We start from the raw sequence: 19,539 nt of genomic DNA, 5'->3' as shown, positions 1-19,539 counted from the left end.
TCAGTGTACTTGTCCCTTCTATAAGAGAAATTATTCATTGCCGGAGAAACTTGCTCTGCTTTTATGTTTGAACAATTTGTCCACTTGTCTTTGTAGTGGATCTATTATTTCAACTAATAATGGTGAGTGTAAAAGCCCCGAGACAATGAATAATATCTCCTTCTAAAAATGGTCTGATCTGGACACAAATATCTAACCAAAGCTTTGGCAAATTAGCCAAACTCGGAAAGAAAGTGATGATTTGAGAAATTAGTTAAAAGTTAATGCTTTGATTTTTTAAATTTTTTTTATGTATAAAAAATATAAAAAATGATATAATTTAAAATAGGTTAAAAATTAACTTTTTAAATTATCTCAAAACAAACTTATTGATTTTTTTAAATATATATATATATATATATATAATATAACTCAAATAAACTATTAAACTATTAAAAATATACCACTACCAATTCTTTGGCAAAAATATTGCACAACTTTAAATGAAGAACTTAAGAGTAGATCTTACTTTACGATTTGATATTTTAGTTTATAATTTTGTAATTTTTTTATTTCCGACCTTTGAATGAAGAACTCACTTGTAATTTTGTATTTTTTTTTATTTTTTTATTTCCGACCTTTAAATAAAGAACTAGAGAGAGCTTTAAAGTAGACCCTACCTTATTATTATGATTTGATATTTTGATTTGTAATTTTATAAATTTTTTATTTTTATTGTCACATCAATAAAATTGAATGTTCTCATCATTACTGTTTCTTTGGCAGCTCTCCACCACCAGAGCTCCCAAAATTTGGAAATGGCGAGTCGAATAGCAAGAGCATTGGATTCTTTAATCAGAGAAGGTTTCATGGAACAGTAAAGATAACATAAATGGAAATATATTATATTGATTAACAGTTTACAAAGATTTATCACTTTCTCAAGAAAATTAGACAAGAAAATTCGAGAAAAATACGATTCATGAGAACCCAAATAATAATTCAACCAACAAAACACCACACCGTTTCTCCTGCAGTCCCCCCCCCCCTCAACAAAAATCCATATTCATGTTCATATACATACTTGAATTTCCATTTTTTTTTCTTCCAAAAATTAAAGCACCACAAAAAAGAGATTAATCCCTAATCTCTTGCTTCTGAAAGCGTATTTACAATACATAGATTAATGTACAATTAATCTTCGCTTAAACGTCTTAATATTCACAAAGTCAGCCAGAAGATCCGAAACGGCAATGGCCCGTACCCATTTGCGCAAAACAATCAATCAAATCGGATCCATAGAGGTCACGAGTCAGTTAATCAGTTCAGAAACCCACCCGATATCCGGACCCGGACCAGCCGAGTCGACTCGGCCGAGTGAGTTTTCCTTGCTGAGTTTGGCGTATATTTTTGCACGGACGCCTCTCCCAGACTCTACCCTCTCCATTACAGGCTCCTCCTCACAGGTCTGTTCCCAGAGATCAAACACACCGAGTCCGGACCGAGTCACTGTCTGAGTCGGAGTGGTGGGTAGGCTTCGGAAAGCGGGTCGGAGAGTAGACGGACTTCGGGGCGAGCAAAACCCAGAACCAATTTGAAAACCAAAAGCAGGCTGACTCATGTTTATATTCACCTTCCCAATCTGCAGACTCCTCATAGAAGCAGCGAGTTCACTCACCGAGTTCGGCGACATGGGTGGCGAGTCAGACGGCGGCGACACGGGCGGAGACCCATTAGCCAAATACGAATCGAAACCGAGTCGACCCGCAGACCCATCGAACGAATCACTCATTCGAGGACTAGTAGGCAAGACACGAAGCTGGTCAGGAGTGTGAGCGAAGAAACAGACTCGGCGGCGACACTGCGTACCGTCCTTACAAGGCTGCGTACGATAGCGAGCAGGGTGGAGCCAGCACTCAAATACGCCGTGAGCGAACTCGCACGAGTCGCCCTTGACACACTGACCTTTGCGAAACTCGGTGCAGGCGGTGCCGGAGTAGTGAAACTTCCGGGGGTCTCTGCGGCGAGCCTTCTCACCGGGATGTGCGTACGGACACTCCGTCCAGTCGTGGGACCTACCTCGAGCACACTTCCTCACCTTGAACTCGAACATACGGAAGTGATCGCATGCGAACGCGTCCACCGGAATGTCACAGTCCTCGCCGTGAAAATCGGCGGTGTTCGACGGAAGGTAGCGGCGGAGAGCCGCCGTCACGGCGTCGAAGGTGGTGGGAGTATCATTGCTGGTGATTGATGAGAAGGGTGAGGGCATGTTGACCGTAGGATCGTCTATGTGGGTCCATGGGGGTACTTGGACGGTCGGATTTGAACGAGTAGTATCGCCGTTGTTGATCATCATCATCATCATCGTCGTCGTCGTCCTCTCTCGTCTTTGTTTCGGACGTGAAGTGAGAGAAGGCATGGGGGTGGAGAATATAACTGCCTTTTTAACCGTGGTTAAGTCATTGTGGAACTGTGGTTGGGTTTATGGGTCCCCTTGGTTTTGAACTCTTCATATTGCAATTTGCATTAAATTGGAATAGAGTGGCCGTCACGTACGAAACTTCACAGCTGGTGACTGTAGTTTTTACTCAATCACACTTATCGAATTGGGAGGTGTACTACTAAGGGCTCGTTTGGGTCAGCTTTAAATGGCGACCTTTTTAGATGATTTTTTTTTTTCTTCTTCTTTTTCTTTTTCTTTTTCTCTTTGTTTTTTGGGGGAGGTTATTTTCATTTTTTGAATAGGACTCTATCTATCTGATAATATTAGTCTCTTATATTATTTTTTTATTATTTTAAAATATTAATTTATTTTTAAAAATTACGGATTAAAATAACCTAAATTTCTTATTTTGTCTTTATTTTAAATTCATTAATATTAATATTTTTAAAGTGTAATAATTATATTAGTAAAATACAGTTTTAAAAAATTAATAATTTTAAATTTTAATAATTATACTATAAAAAAATTAAATACTTAAAAAAAATAATCTTTTGAAATGAATGAGTATTTACTTTATGGAAAATTATTTAATAATTTTGGAATATCACGTGAGTATATTCCAAGTCAATCATCAATTATTTAGTTTCATATTATTTCTCATCCCTAACATAAATAGTAGACTTCTACTCTTTTCTACCAATTAAAACATTATAAAACATTAAGGGGTTGTTTGGGATGACCTAAATAAGTGTACTTTTTATCTTTTTACAAAAAGATGTGCAGAAAAGTAGAGATGTGATGTGATGAAAAAAATAAAAAGATAAATTATTTAAAATATGCCAAACTTGACCTAAGTATCTGTGTGAGTGATTTTCTGACCACACTGCCCGCTTAGTGACCAGCTGGAGAGCACTGGCAGAATAGATGGCACCTGACTGACCTGCAACAGAAATATAAGAATCCTGTGGTGGTTCGTCCACCCGGGGGCACTCCGACGATCAAGTCAGTATATCTCTCAAAGATAATCAATTCTTCAATTCACAAGCTTGAGCCTAAAAAGCATACCTTAGACCCATGAGGGTGTTTCTCTTTTATAGCCAACATAAACCTAGTCCCAATAGAAGCCTAACTTCTATGGACTCAGGATTACTGCTAATCTTGGACTCCCAGTAAGATTAGGATAAACTCTCTAAGAGTCTTATCTTAATACAAACTGAAGTCTTCTCTCATTTTAGGACTCTTGTCCCTCATCCAAGTTAAGTTCCCTTTTCATTCTAGGACTCTTGTCCCTTATCCACTTATCTCGGATTCCGATATCTTCGGAGATAACCTCGGCGTCACGACCAAGACACGTGCCACCTCGGCTGACACGTCAGCGTCACCTTGCCACGTGTTGCTACTCAAAAAATATATCCTCACAATTGCCCCTAGGTTTTATTACCTCGGCATTCTGAGGTGATGGAACCTACACTGTTCGTTCATCTGTGCCCCTCTGTCCGAGATCAAACTCGCCGACCTCAAAGTTCCCTGGGCTTTACTGTCCACTGGTGTCAAGAATCAAGTTTCATGCTTTCCAAGCTGCTTGAAATCGCACCTCCTAACCGAGGTTCTGGTTCCATTAATTCGTAAACTCCAAGAGCTTTGCAACTGCTCCACTCACACTCTCTGGTGAGTTCCCGATTTCCAGTTGTTCATTTCACTTGGTAGGTTCATAAATTCTGTACTTACTATTAAGCTCAATCTTTTTATAATTCTTCTGAATCTGTTTACTTGCCATCTGCTGCCTTCTATTTTCATCTGTTTCCAAGTTTTGAATTGTTTGAATGCCTGGCACTGTTCTTATCATATCCGCTTTCTGTTGTTAGCATCGTGTCTGGGTCATTACTTTCTTGTTCTTCACAGACTTACTTAGTGCCTGTGCACTTGGCTTTATTCTTGAACTTTGTCGTCTTCTTGACTATTTTTCTCTTTTTTCATTCAATCCTCTGGCTTTAAACTCCGAGGTGCCAATCGCCGAGAAGAGCCTTGATCAAACTCTTCGGGAGATCGATGTTAAGCTCGAGGCTGAGAATGCTGCTGAGAAGTTTTCCCAACTGTCTTCTATATCCTGCCATTGATGCCGAGTAGTTTTGTTTTCTTCTTTTACTCCTTGTACCTTGTACTTTGTCCGTCTTTGTATGCTTTTAATCCGGCCGACGTGCCATTTTTGTAGTCTGAATAATTAATTTTTCAATATTCAGGCCGAAGTGCCTTCTTTCTTCTTTAAATGCATTTCTCCGATTTCTTCTTTGAATGTATGTCTTCTTTTTTCTGCTATTGTATGGTTCTATACTTAGAAAAATTTGCATGTCTTCAAAGTACACCTTGACTGTGCAATCTTTTCGGGTAAAATACCTCTGTCTCAACTTCTAATCTTGCTTATCTCGGCCTTGTCCTAACACTTGAAAAATTTGTAACAAATATTTTCACAAGTGTTGCTTAGGACTTGTCACTTTCTCAATGTCTTCTATCAAGACTTCAGTTTTCCATATTTCAAGTTTTGACAACCTGGTAGTCTCGGTAAGTACGCAGATATTGCTTGAACTTGACTTTAACTTGTAAATTTTTCTCAAAAATTTCAACAAGTGTTTAACCATCATCGTTTATCATAACCTCAGCTTAACTTCGGCTTGTAAATTTTTCTCAGAATTTCAACAAGTGTTAAACCATCTTCCTTTATCATAACCTCAGTTTAATTATAACTTGTAAATTCACACAGAATTTCAACAAGTGTTAAACCATCTTCCTTTATCATAACCTCGGTTTAATTATAACTTGTAAATTCACACAGAATTTCAACAAGTGTTAAATATCACATCGGTTTAACTTCAACTTGTAAATTCACACAGAATTTCAACAAGTGTTAAATATGATCTCTGTTTAACTTCAATTTGTAAATTCACACATAATTTCAACAAGTGTTAAACATCATCTCGGTTTAACTTCAACTTGTAAATTCACACAGAATTTCAACAAGTGTTAAATATGATCTCTATTTAACTTCAACTTGTAAATTCACACAGAATTTCAACAAGTGTTAAATATCACCTCGGTTTAACTTCAACTTGTAAATTCACACAGAATTTCAACAAGTGTTTAAATATCACATCGGTTTAATTTCAACTTGTAAATTCACACAGAATTTCAACAAGTGTTAAATATGATCTCGGTTTAACTTCAACTTGTAAATTTACACAGAATTTCAACAAGTGTTAAATATCATCTCGGTTTAACCAACTTGTAAATTTACACAGAATTTCAACAAGTGTTAAATATCATCTCGGTTTAACCAACTTGTAAATTGCTACAAATTTCAACAAGTGGTAAACATCATATCAATTTAACCAACTTGTAAATTGCTACAAATTTCAACAAGTGGTAAACATCATCTCGGTTTAACCAACTTGTAAATTGCTACAAATTTCAACAAGTGGTAAACATCATATCGGTTTAACCAACTTATAAATTGCTACAAATTTCAACAAGTGGTAAATATCATCTTGGTTTAACCAACTTGTAAATTGCTACAAATTTCAACGAGTGGTAAACATATTATTCTTCTCTCTGCCCCCTACATGGCTTCCACATACTCTTTTGCGAACCTTATAAAAGGTCTTCAACGTGGCTAACTGCAGTCCAACCTTGTGTGTTTTCTTTTTTATCTTCTGGGATCTGAGATTTGTTCACTGAGCTCTTCTCTTTTCGGACTTAAGTGCTGAGATCTTGTCTGCTAGAATCTTGGATCTGCTCACTCAGGTTGAGCTCTTCTCTTCTCGGACCTACTCATCTAGGCCGAGATCATGTCTTCTAGGATCCGGGATCTGGAATCCGGGATCTGCTCACTTAGGTTGAGCTCTCGTCTTCTCGGGCCTACTTGTCTAGGCTGAGATCATGTCTTCTCGGATCTGGGATCCAGGATCTAGAATCCGGAATCTGCTCACTCAGGATGAGTTCTTCTATACTTGAATGTTATCGTCTTGGGAGCGCTCATGCCCCCTGTCTTTGCATCCCTTCTGGAAGGGTCTTCGTTCCTCCGCAGGTATCTATTCTTCTATATCTGGAGGTCATCTTCGTTGTAGTATCCGCTTCGATCTGTTGTCTTTGGTGCGCTACCTTCCTGGCCGGCGTCTTTCACTCCGTGACTCTGGTCACGAGCTTCTGTGTTGCTATTGTCCCCTTCAACGTTGAGGTTGATAGATCTCTCATTCCCAGCAGGAGCGTTGTCTCCAGTCTGATCCTTCTGTCCGTCATTGATCATCTATTCTTCTTTCTTTCCCACAGACGGCGCCAAATTGTGTGAGTGATTTTCTGACCACACTGCCCGCTTAGTAACCAGCTGGAGAGCACTGGCAGAATAGATGGCACCTGACTGACCTGCAACAGAAATATAAGAATCCCGCGGTGGTTCGTCCACCCGGGGACACTCCGACGATCAAGTCAGTATATCTCTCAAAAATAATCAATTATTCAACTCACAAGCTTGAGTTTAAAAAGCATACCTTAGACCCATGGGAGTGCCTCTCTTTTATAGCCAACATAAACCTAGTCCCAATAGAAACCTAACTTCTATGGACTCAGGATTACTGCTAATCTTGGACTCCCAGTAAGATTATGATAAACTCTCTGAGAGTCTTATCTTAATACAAACTGAAATCTTCTCTCATTTTAGGACTCTTGTCCCTCATCCAGGTTAAGTTCCCTTTTCATTTTAGGACTCTTGTCCCTTATCCATTTATGTCGGATTCCGATATCTTCGGAGATAACCTCGGCCTTGCCGAGATCACCTCGGCGTCACGATCAGGACACGTGGCACCTCGATTGACACGTCGACGTCACCTTACTACGTGTTGATACTTAAAAAATATATCCCCACAATATTCATACTTCAAGAATACTAAACAATCACATCATTTACTGGGTTTTACGGTTGTTTTGTGCTCCCTATCAAAAAGCTCACAAAGGGGTGGTTGGCATCTTTATCAAACAAAAAAGAAAGAGAAAGTGTTCGGCCTATTCACACTTTCGTTTATTCAATTATATTATTATTTATACACGTTTTTTTTAAAAAAAAATTAAAATTTTTAATTAAAATAATTAACTCTTAATATATATTAGGAAGTGATACACGTAATACGTATGCAATTTATATAAATAAAAATAATTAAAAATAATAAATAAATTAGTGACATAATTAATATATTGTCTAAGTGATAAAAGCATTCTTAATACAATCAAAAGTTTTAGATTCAAATTTTACTTATGCCTTTAAATAATATATTTTTATTTTATGACAAAAAAATTTATCATGTGACAAAAAGAAAATTCATCAAACACGTGTTTGATAGAAGATAAATAATAGTATAAATATAAGATCGATAAATATATATATATATATTAAAGTTCCTTTTTTTTTTTTGTGAAAAAGGCTTCTATCCTAACTTCACTCAACCTTCATTTGGCTAATTTAATTGGGTTAAAAAAAGTAAAAAGAGTAAAATAGATTAAATAAGTCAATAAGATAAAAAAATTACATTTAAATTATAATTATTTTATTTTTTTTCTTACAAAAGTAAAAAAAAATTAAACTAAACGTATTTTTTAGTCCTAAGCTAAAAAAATCTCAACTCAAAAATCTAACTAAAAAAGTCAATGTGAAACGGCGACCCAATGTTTTCTATTTTAAGTGGTTGGTTTATTATTGGGTTAATAAATAAAACTAATAGTTTCAAGTTAATAAAAAGGGAAATTACAAGTCAGTGGTACCGTTATAAATTCATGAGAAATTTATCAATTTAATTATTAATATACAAAAACTTCACCACTTATTTGAAATTATTTTTGAAAACCAAACCTAAATAGTAAAATTGTCCCTTGACCCCTCTCTCTCATTGGTTGGATTTTTTTTTTTTTTCCTTGTCCTCCAATCACCACCTGCCACATATGTGTTGGGGTGGTGATTGGAGGAGGTCTCCATCACTCCTCAATAAAAACAAAAATATTTAAAGCTCCATTTTTTCCCACTCCTTTTGACCCCCTCTCTCTCTCATTGGTTGAGTTTTTTATTTATTTTTTTTGTTTCCTTTATCCTCCAATCACCACCTGCCACATGTGTGTGGGGTGGTGATCGGAGGGGGCTCCATTACTTCTCAAATAAAAATTAGACATATATCAAAACGAGGAGTGGTAGTCACACGGTGTCCATTTTGCACAACAGCCCCTGCTGTTCATAGGCTCATTTCGACTCTCGACAATATTGATTTGATTACAATGCTATTGATATTGGATCAAATTAATCATACAATATTTAAAAAATTTTGAATAGAATATTCTTATAAAAAAAAATTAATTTGATCAAATATCAATATAGTATTATAATCAAATCAATTTTGTATTTGTAAAAATAAACGTTAAGTATAAATCTGAATACAAAATTAATTTGATCATAATATTACTGAGATATGATTAATTTAATTTTTTACAAATATATTTTATTTAAAAAATTTTAAATATTAAACTATTTAAATTACCAAGACGTACCCGAAGTGAACCCATCACCAGAACAACAGCGGCACAGCAGCCACCCTTTATCATATGATCATTTTTTTTTTCAAAGAAATAAGATTGTAAAATATATAATTGAATTTGAAATTCTGACAATAGAATCATTTTGGTGCCGTTTGGTAACACTTACGTTTTCAGTTTTCTGTTTATATTTATAAAAATTTTAAAAATTCAAATAAAAATTTGTTTGGTAAAATTTTTGATTTATAAATCAGTGGTCTCAGTTTATAAATTTTGCCAAAAAATGAAAACACAAAAAATGTGTTTCCATTTTGAATTTTCAGTTTTTTTTTTTTTACCACCCAACACTAGCCACCACCCGCCACCATTTTCCACCACCGTTTTTCGCCGCCACCACCACCACCACCACCACCACTACCCACCACCCACCACCCACCTGCCATCCACCCGCCACCACCCACCACTCGTGACTACCATCCACCGCCCCCCACCACCACCTACTTGTCACCACCATTCACCACCCACCTGCCACCACCAGCCACCACCAGTCACCTGCCACTCACCCGCCACCACCACCCACCACCACCACCACCATCATCACCATTACCCACCACCCACCCACCTGCCACCACCACCACCACCCGCCACCCGTCACCACCACCCACTCGTTACCACCTATCACCCGCCACCGTCACCCACCCACCCACCCACCCACCACCACCACCACCACCACCACCACCACCATCCGCCACCTACCCGCCACCGTCGGCCATCCGCCACTCACCTACCACCACCACCCGCCGCCGCCACCACCACCACCACCACCACCACCATTACCCGCCACTGTCACCCACCCACCCACCATCACCACCCGCCACCACCTAGCACCACCCGCCACCCGCCATCCGCCACCCACATGTCACCATCACCCACTCGCTACCACCCGCCACCGTCACCCATCCACTCACCATCACCACCCGCCACCCACCACCACCACCACCCACTCGCTACCACCCGCCACCATCACCTACCTACCCACCACCACTACCATCCACCACCACCAACTACCCACCACCCACCGTCACCCATCCACTCACCACCACCTACCCGCCACCACCACCCACCACCCACCACCCGCCACCACCACCACTAACTCGCTACTACCCGCCACCATCACCCACCCACCGCCACCACCACCCACCGTCACCACCGTCTTCCGCCGCCACTTGCTACCACTCGTCATTTCTCACTCTTTTTTATATTTGAATTTTTTTTAAACATTTTGTCAATTACCAAACGCATTTGTAGTTTATGTTTTTCTAAAAATAAACAAAAAAATAAATAAAAACCAGTTTATAAAATTTTTGTAAATATAAACTGAAAACGTAAACGTTACCAAATACACCCTTTATGACTATAAAAGGACCAATAATTGGGAAATTTGAATAAAAGAAAAATTAATACCGCCATTCTCTCGATTCAACTTCACTCGATGGCCGTAAGATTAGAGATCCCGTAAAATTAGAGAATGCAATGGGACTGTTAAATAATTACTCGACTACCTAAGCCAAGTTATGGACTAACCAAAATGTTATTAAACTCCATTCAATGGCCCAAAAAGCAAAACTTCAATAAGTTACTTGTGTTATATATCATATATCAATAAAAGTTTAAAACACAAAATTATTGAATGACAAATAATAACAAAAGATACTAGTTAAATAAATAAAGATTGAAACCCCATTTTCCCCTATCTCCTTTGATCCTTTTTTTTTTTTTGATTGGTCACTTTTTTTTTTTCTTTTTCTTCTTCTCCTCCAATCACCACTCACCGCGTGTGTGTGGGAGTGGTGGAGGTTGAAGTTTGAGCGGGTCTAAATCACTACTGCTAGTTAAATATAAGGATTAAAATAAAAAGATATTTGCAAAAAAAATAGTCTAAGGTCACTCTCCGATTTTAGAAATAAAAGATATCTACAATATTATTTTGTAATGTCTAAGGTCTCTCATCCGTCCAATCTTGATTCGACTTCACTTTTCTCCACGCCAACTTGCAAAGCCCCTCTCTCTCTCTATACACACATATATATTGAAGTCAATCTACAACGATCTGCCGCTGCTATCTCCAGATCTACAATGATCCGCTACCGCTGTCTCCAAATCTACATTGGTCCACTGCCATCTCAACCATTGGTCTCCGATCAAAGTCTCACATTGTGTTGGCCTCAGTCAACTCGATTAGAGCTCTCTTCCCACTAGAAGAAGATCTTCAAGGCCAATGATCACATCGACGTCGCAATCGCCGGACTTACTACCGTCGCAGGCCGTCTATGGAAGAAGAACGAGAGGAACAAGTACTGCATAATCGTCCCCACTTACAATGAGCGCCTCAACATTGCCCTTATTGTTTGTCTCATCTTTAAGCACATCCTCTCTCTCTCTCTCTCTCTCTATGTATATATATATGTCTCTTTGATTTTGTGATTGCACAATATTATTGATAACTCTTTGTTGATTGGGGAAATTGAAAATGAGTGAGAAGACCCAAAAAAATTGCCAAATTATAAAAAAGTTTATCACTTTAATTATTAAAGTGGGTAAGTTTTACCACTGGAATTCAATTCTTTGTGAACAAACACAGAGAAATTTGTGCTAAATATTCTCTGGTTTGGTTAAAATTTCTTTAGTTTGATTAAAACAATTTTCTCTGCTTTAAAATCATTATGCTAAAATTTCTATGGTTTGGTTAAAACAAATTTCTCTAGTTTAAAATTGTGAACAAATATAGAGAAATTTGTGAACAAAGATGTTTGGTTCATTTTTTAGAACTTGTTTTTTGATTTTTTTTTTTTTTTTTTTTTGAAAAATTAGTAACTAGTTTGAGGTTTTTTCTATTTGTTAATGCTAAGGTTTTTTCTTTGGGAAAAAATTCTCAGAAATTCTTTGGAAAGTCCGGAATTTCTCTGAAGAGTAGAAAATCCAAAGAAATTGGAGATAATTTCTCTCTGGATCGATTTGAGGACTTTAGATATTATGAAAATATTGAATATCTTTTATATTATAAAATTTTAATACCAGAGACCTTAAAAAAAATCCCTAATATTAAAAGGTTAAAATTTTATGAAATTCATTGTAAGAGTTTTGAAATAAATAAAAAAATATCTTGTATTTTTTATTTTTTATTTTAACAAGACCCTTATTAAAAAAGGAATAACATTTCAGGATAAAAAACACTACAAATATTTATTCAGGGATAGCAGTGCAAGTTTTTACTAGTATGTTTCTACAAATATTTTCATCCATTTGTAAATCTCTATCCTATTTCTCAATGACAAGATATTTTCCTATTAAAAAATGTCCTGTTAACAGATGTCTCGTTACTTAGGAATGATTTAGAAAAATGATTAAATTTTTTTTTTTTTTTTTATCTTTTATGACTTTTTTGTTTTTTTGTGTGTAAAAAATGTGAGAGGTGATATGACTCCAATTTGCCCCTTACTGACCAAAAAAATATGTCTTGTTACTTATACATTTTTATGCCACAATTTTATTATAAAAGATGTTCACAATTTTTTTTTTTTGGATAAAAGGTAAAATTGTTTTAAGCCTATTAGTAAGTGTATTAAAAGATTCTTTTAACAAATTCATAAAATAAAAATAAAAAACTCAAGGATGGTTAATGGGGGCTGATCTCATGGTAATTTTTTTTTCTTGGACAAAAATTAGAAATCTTAAAGTCTTCATTAATTTTATTCAAAATACCATGATAAATTACATGTCAATTTTTACTTGTCAAATTTAATCATATAAATTCTAATTTACTTAATTTTTTTTTCCTTCCCAATTATGAAGAGGGAATCTAGGTGTTCTAATGGAGCACTAATGAAATGGCAAGGAGGGGGAAAAAAACAACCAAGACCAAAACATCACATTATAGTGGGTGGGGCTTACTGTCAACTCATTAGAATTTGCTTTAGAGCTCAAGAATTAGAGCCCAAAAGCATTTTTCTTATTCAATACTATGAGAAGCCTCTTTTGGGAAGATAATAAAAAATTAATATTTAACTATTAATTTATTTTGAGTCATATCATTTTTCTATTTTTTTACACATTGTTTTTCAAAAGAAATCAATAAATCACATTTTAACCAATTTTCCAAAGAAAAATGCCTCATACACCCACTGGGGGTCGACCCCCAGTGAGGTGGCACTCCATTATTGGCCAAAAAAAAAACTGTTTTTTTTTTTTTTTTTTTTTTAAGTTTCAACCAGTGGGGGCGCGACACCTCACTGGGGGTGCGACCCCCACTGGGGGTATGCAGCACTGCTGTTTTCCAAAATAACACTCTATTTCATTTATAAGTTAACAATTGTCACTTTATTCACCCAAAAAACGATTGTCACTTTTTAGTAGGGGGTGGGCAATGGTTTATCTGAACTGCTCAAACCGTCCAACCCGTCCAATCCACATATAAATGGACGGTTTCGCAAACATAATGCGGGCGGATGTGGTTTGAAATATGACAAATTTACGGATTGCGAGCGGGTCACGGGTTAAACCCGCAGCCCGCAAAAACCGCCCGCACTTTAATTATTATTATTATTATTTTTTATATACCAACTTTGTAACTTTAACAGGAGCACCATTATGTTCTCTATGATGCTAGGATCCTTATTTTTAAGTATTTCTCAACTTTCTTAATGTCGTAGAATTATCAAGTCCTAAACTTGGTTTCTTATATGATTTTCATTGGTGACTCATCCACTTTTTCTTAATAAAATTTTTCTTCTGGTGGTCGATGGAGCTTCTAGTTTGATTATTGATTACTGAACTAGCAATTCTAATTGAGTACAACCTTTAATGCATTGATATACATTTTTTTCATGGCAAAAATGCTATTGTAGGGTTTCTTTGTTTGGAGTACTTTCATTTAATGCATTGATATTCAATTTTTATTTGTAAACTCATCAGAAAATTGTTGTCAAATGATCACAAACATATAAAATGAATCTGATGCCTAAATTCGATGAAAAAAAAACTCAAAAAATAATTTTTAAAGAAAAAAGTATAAACCGCAAACCGCCCGCATATTTACAAACCTTATCCGCACAAACCGCAAACCGCACTGCGGGCGGTTGCAGGTTGACTTTTTCCCAAACCGCATAGATGCAGGCGGATCAAAACCGAACCGCAAACCGCACAAAACCGATCCGCGAACACCCCTTCTTTTTAGCAACTAGATTAAAAGTCAATTTTTTAGTTTGTTGACTTGTTTAGATCAAATTACCTCTTTATTTTTTTATATATCCTTTTAAAAAAAAAAACAAACAAACTTTTAATCTAATTTCCAAAATAAGCTAAAAATAGTGAATATTATGATTTGCACCAATAATTATAATTTTAAAACATGACATAACTTGTATTAGAAGTACTGAATAATTTCTTGGGGGCGAGGTAATAAGAGAAGTAATTGGTTCCTGTTTCTTTAGCTCACCACCTGTACGTTTACGCGTAGTTTGGTGTCGCATAAATAGTAATTAATATATCGTCCGTACTATGCACAGAATTAAATATAATAATGCTAGATATTTTAAAATTTTGTGACTCAAATGACATTTAAAGCGATGTCATTTCGAGTATGAAATAACTTAAAATTAGGGGTGGGCAACGGTTTATCCGAACCGCTCAAACCGCCCAATCCGCCCAACCCGCATTTAAATGGGCAGTTTCGCAAACATAATGCGGGCGGATGCGGTTTGAAATATGACAAATTTGCGGGTTGCGGACGGGTCGCGGTTTAAACCCGCAACCTGCAAAAACCGCCCGCACTTTAATTATTATTATTATTATTTTTTTTACTTTTTATATATCAACTTTGTAACTTTTACAGGAGCACCATTATATTATCTATGACACTATAGGATCCTTATTTTTAAGTATTTCTCAACTTTCTTAATGCCGTAGAATTATCAAGTCCTAAACTTGGTTTCTTATATGATTTTCATTGGTGATTCATCCACTTTTTCCTAATAAAATTTTCCTTCTAATGGTCGATGGAACTTATAGTTTGATTATTGATTACTGAACTGGCAATTCTAATTGAGTACAACCTTTAATGCATTGATATACATTTTTTTCATGGCAAAAATGTAGTGTAGGGTCTCTTTGTTTTGGGTACTTTCATTTAATGCATTGATATTCAACTTTTATTTGTAAACTCATCAAAAAATTGTTATCACAAATATATAAAATGAATTTGATGCCTAAATTCGCTGGGAAAAAAAAACTCAAAAATTAATTTTTAAAGAAAAAAAGTGTAAACCGCAAACCGCCCGCACATTTGCAAACCCTATCCGCACAAACCGCAAACCGCACTGCTGGCGGTTGCGGGTTGACTTTTTCCCAAACCGCATAGATGCGGGCGGGTCAAAATCGAACCGCAAACCGCACAAAACCGATCCGCGAACACCCCTACTTAAAATGATGTTGTTTTGACAGATTTAAACCATTTAAACCACAAAATTTTGGATTATCAAATATTTTCTAATTAAATAATAGTTGATAAATTTATTTTAAATTAATTAAAAATAAATTTAAAAAACAATAAATAAATGATATTAATTAAGTTTTAACTTTTTTTTAAAAATGTTTACAATTAGTTTTTTAATTGACAGTTTTTTTTTTCGGTCAAATTTTTGTTTTTTTTAAAGAGATTTTAAAAAGTTAATATATACAGGGATGAGTTTTTTAATTGGGAGTTTATTAGAAAATCTTTTTTTAAGTGTTTATATCTCAATTAGTCCATAAGATATTATTTTATTCCAATAAGTCCTATTATTTAAACATTTGATCTACTAAATCCTAATTCTCACATTTAAAATATTTTATGGACAAATACATTTATAAATATTTTTTGAATAGTTAGTAATTTAATGATGTGAACATTCATATTTTACAATGTGAATATTCACATTGATGTATTTCACATTGATATGTTAACATTCACATTAAAGGTGTAAATATTCACATTGACGGTGTGAACGTTCACATCACGAAATATTCACACTGTAAATATAAATATTATTAGGGGTATTTAAGTAACTATGTCACTCATAGAACTTCATAGAATATAAAAAAATAATGTGAATTAAATGAAATATAGATGAGTGAAAAGAGATTTATAAAAAAGTACCCCTTTCCAATTATATAAGAAGGTGTAAATATTTTTGTTTCTATTTAAAATTTTCCATTTTACCCTTCAAAGGTGTGAACAACCGATAAAGAGATATTCGAAGGGTTTTTTTTTTTTTTTTACATGCCAAACTCATTTTAATATTATTTACTTTCTTGACTTTTTAATCAAAAAGAAAATATTCCAAACATGGCATGAGTTACACAATTTTTATTTGATTTATTTTTTGTTGCTATTAATGTTTTGTCCTAAGTATCATATAACAAATAGATATATAATAATTCAATTGGTAAAATTTAAACAAATTAATTTGTTTAAATTACAAAAATTATACTTGTAGTCAAGTATAATTACATTATCAACCAAATTTGTAATTATAATTCATTTTACCAAAGTTTGTCAAGTGATATAACAATCTCATTTTTTTTTATTGTCTCTCTTTCTCTCTCCCACGCATCTTTTATCTCTCTTTATTTTAAGGCAATGTGACAAAAAAATTGAAATCAAATATTTAAAATTTTATATTTATTTCAGTAAGTACATTAGGAAAAATATTATCATATTAGTAAAATTTTGTTTGTCAATTGATAGAGTATGATAAATTTTAGTTGACTGTAAAATGTAAGAGTATTTTAAAATTTTATGGGATGATTGAGACACCTAAGTCATGTTAAATTTACAGCAAACTTTATTTTACTGCCCTATGATTTGGGCCGGGTGCGGATTGCTTCCCTAACATTCGGAAATCACCACATAACCTCCTTGTAGTTGGTGGACTAAAACGCACCGTTCATTTTTCCATCCAAGTTAATGAGCTGTGTAGTTCAAACGTCCATACAGAGAATAAGTTACATTTTAAGATCAAAATACCCCTTGAACATCTTTAAATTTGCAAAGGCATGCATGGGTCTTCCTCATTCTCTCTCTAAAAGTATAACCCAAAATAAAAACCTAAATTAATTTAAACAACATAATTTCTATCAAAAATTAATGTATATATATAATCTGTAGCTATATATATGTATATACTCAAAGTACCCACAGAAGCAACAAAAATCAACAACGATTTCAAGTCCTTACCTAGATTCATTGGTCGGAATACGGTTCCAATATCTCCGATCATCAATTCCAGTAATTGCCAACCCGTTTGAAGAAATTGACAAATAAAAGTTTTCCTGTATTCTTATCCAGCCACACTTTCTGCACATAACCTAAATCAACAAACCTCAACAATCAAATTCACAAGGTTACATCTGATTCAACAAAAACAAACTAAAGCCCCATTTGGTTTTAATTTTCGAAGCTAGCATCAATTACATCATTAGATCTGTAGGTTTATTTATTTATTTTTTTGAGCTCATTCTTAAATTGAAGATCAAACCTTATAAATATATAATAGTGAATATATACACATATATATTGTGGGGATATATTTTCTGAATACTAACACGTGGCATGGTGACGCCGACGTGTCAGCCGAGGTGCCACGTGTCCTGGTCGTGACGCCGAGATGATCTCGGCGAGGCCGAGGTTAACTCCGAAGATATCGGAATCCGAGATAAACGAATAATGGACAAGAGTCCTAAGACGAAGAGGGGACTTAACCAAGATAAGGATAAAGCTCTAAGGGAGTTTATCTTTATCTCTTAAAGAGTCCAAAGTAAGCACTAAATTGGAGTTCATAGAAGTCATACTTCTAGTAGGACTTGGATTGAGTATATTATAAAAGAGAGGCACCCCCGTGGGTCTAAAGTACGCAATTTATGTTTTGAATATTAAGTTTTGCACTTGATTATCGTTGAGAGATATACTGACTTGATCGTCGGAGTGCCCCCGGGTGGAAGAACCACCGCCGGAGCCTTTTCTTTCTGTTACAGGTTACTGAAGCCATCTATTCTGCCTGTGCTCTCCAGTTGGTTACTAAGCGGGCAGTGTGGTCGGAAAATCACCCACACAATTTGGCGCCGTCTGTGGGAACGAAGGAAGAATAGATGGCCAGTAACGGACAGCAGGAAAATATTGGGGATGACGCTCCCGCTGGGAGTGGCAGACCAATTGACCTTGACATTGAAGGGGACAACCACAATACAGAAGCCCGTGACCAGGGTCACAGAGAGAAAGACGTCATCCAGGAAGGCGACACGTCAAAAAGGACAGACCAAGAAAAGTACTACAATGAAGATAACCTCCAGGTATGGAGGGGCAGATGCCTACGGAGGGATGATGAAGTAAAAGAATTGGCGAACAAGTTGGCAGACCTTCAGTCAGTTGTCAACTTCATGATGCAGAATAATGTTATGCAGCCACCATACCGGCTGCAAGATACGCCGATGCCAGCAACCAACGCCCAGAAGGGCGGAAGAAAAACAATCCCCGACGTCCCTCAGCATACCAGGAGTGGAAGGCATTCTCACCGTCCTTCTAGGGAAGTCCAGCGAGAAGAACCGAGACAAGAAAAGTCCCGAAGGACGCACCACATGAAGAATCCAGAGCCCAAAGAATATCGGCATGTTCAGAAGCAAGCACTCTGCTTTGACACAACCCATGGAGAAAGATCCAAACGGGCCCACCACGAGGACGAAAGCAGTGTACCAAAAAGACTAAAATCCATAGACAGCCGAGCTCCAGGAAGGAGCAAAGAAGACCTGAGGGACTACCTCAAAAGGAGGCAGCAGAATGTTGAAGCCGGGGTAAACTCCCCAGTAAAGCTGAAGACAGCCTTCTCGGTGGAACTGGACAAATTCGAACCACCAAAGAGATTCAGTATGCCGAGGTTTCAAATTTATGATGGCAAGTCAGATCCAAACTTTCATTTTGGACTGTACTTGAATTCAATAGCGTTATATAGAGGGAACGAGCCATTGCTCTGCAAAGTATTCCCCTCATCCTTTGGGGAAATTGCATCTGATTGGTTCCATAAATTACCAAAGGGAAGCATAAAGACATGGGAAGGCCTGGCCGAGATGTTTGTGGCCAGGTTCGTGACCAACAAGCTACAACCCCTGAGGGTTGATGCTTTGATGGCTCTAAGAATCACCAAGGAAGAAGGCCTTAGGGCCTATGCGAAGAGGTACTACGAGGTGTTCAATCGAATACCCGAATGCAACCAAGAGGTAGCGGTCGTGTCTTTCAAGAACAGCCTGAAAGATGACTGCCCACTACGGAAATCTTTGGCAAAAACATTGCCAAAAAGCATGGAAGAACTTATGGCAAGAATTGAGAAGTACGTCAGAGTCGAAGAAGATACATCGGGAAACAAAGAGGTAAAGCAAGAAAAGGGCAATGGCTCGCCGAAGCGAGGCCGAGGCAACAATGGGCCGACCAAACAAGAAACAGAGTTGAGAAGTAAACAGGCGGTAAC

General features: G+C 36.3%; 1 protein-coding gene across 1 annotated transcript; it reads right to left on the bottom strand.

Annotated features, from left to right (window-relative positions):
• Positions 1-863: 863 nt before the first annotated feature.
• On the bottom strand, positions 864-2,741 carry LOC114308219 (zinc finger CCCH domain-containing protein 20). The gene has a single exon (XM_028253764.2). The coding sequence runs from the start codon at positions 2,399-2,401 to the stop codon at positions 1,292-1,294; it is 1,110 nt and encodes a 369-aa protein (XP_028109565.2). The 5' UTR covers positions 2,402-2,741; the 3' UTR covers positions 864-1,291.
• Between the last annotated feature and the right edge of the window lie 16,798 nt (positions 2,742-19,539).

Source organism: Camellia sinensis, chromosome 11 (assembly GCF_055761805.1).
Source record: "Camellia sinensis isolate YWXY chromosome 11, ASM5576180v1, whole genome shotgun sequence".
Taxonomy (NCBI): Eukaryota; Viridiplantae; Streptophyta; class Magnoliopsida; order Ericales; family Theaceae; genus Camellia; species Camellia sinensis.
This window is presented reverse-complemented; position numbering and strand designations above follow the sequence as displayed.

Bases quoted from the DNA above. Each gene is read 5' to 3' on its own strand.
- LOC114308219 (XM_028253764.2), bottom strand. From the start codon at position 2,401: ATGCCTTCTCTCACTTCACGTCCGAAACAAAGACGAGAGAGGACGACG.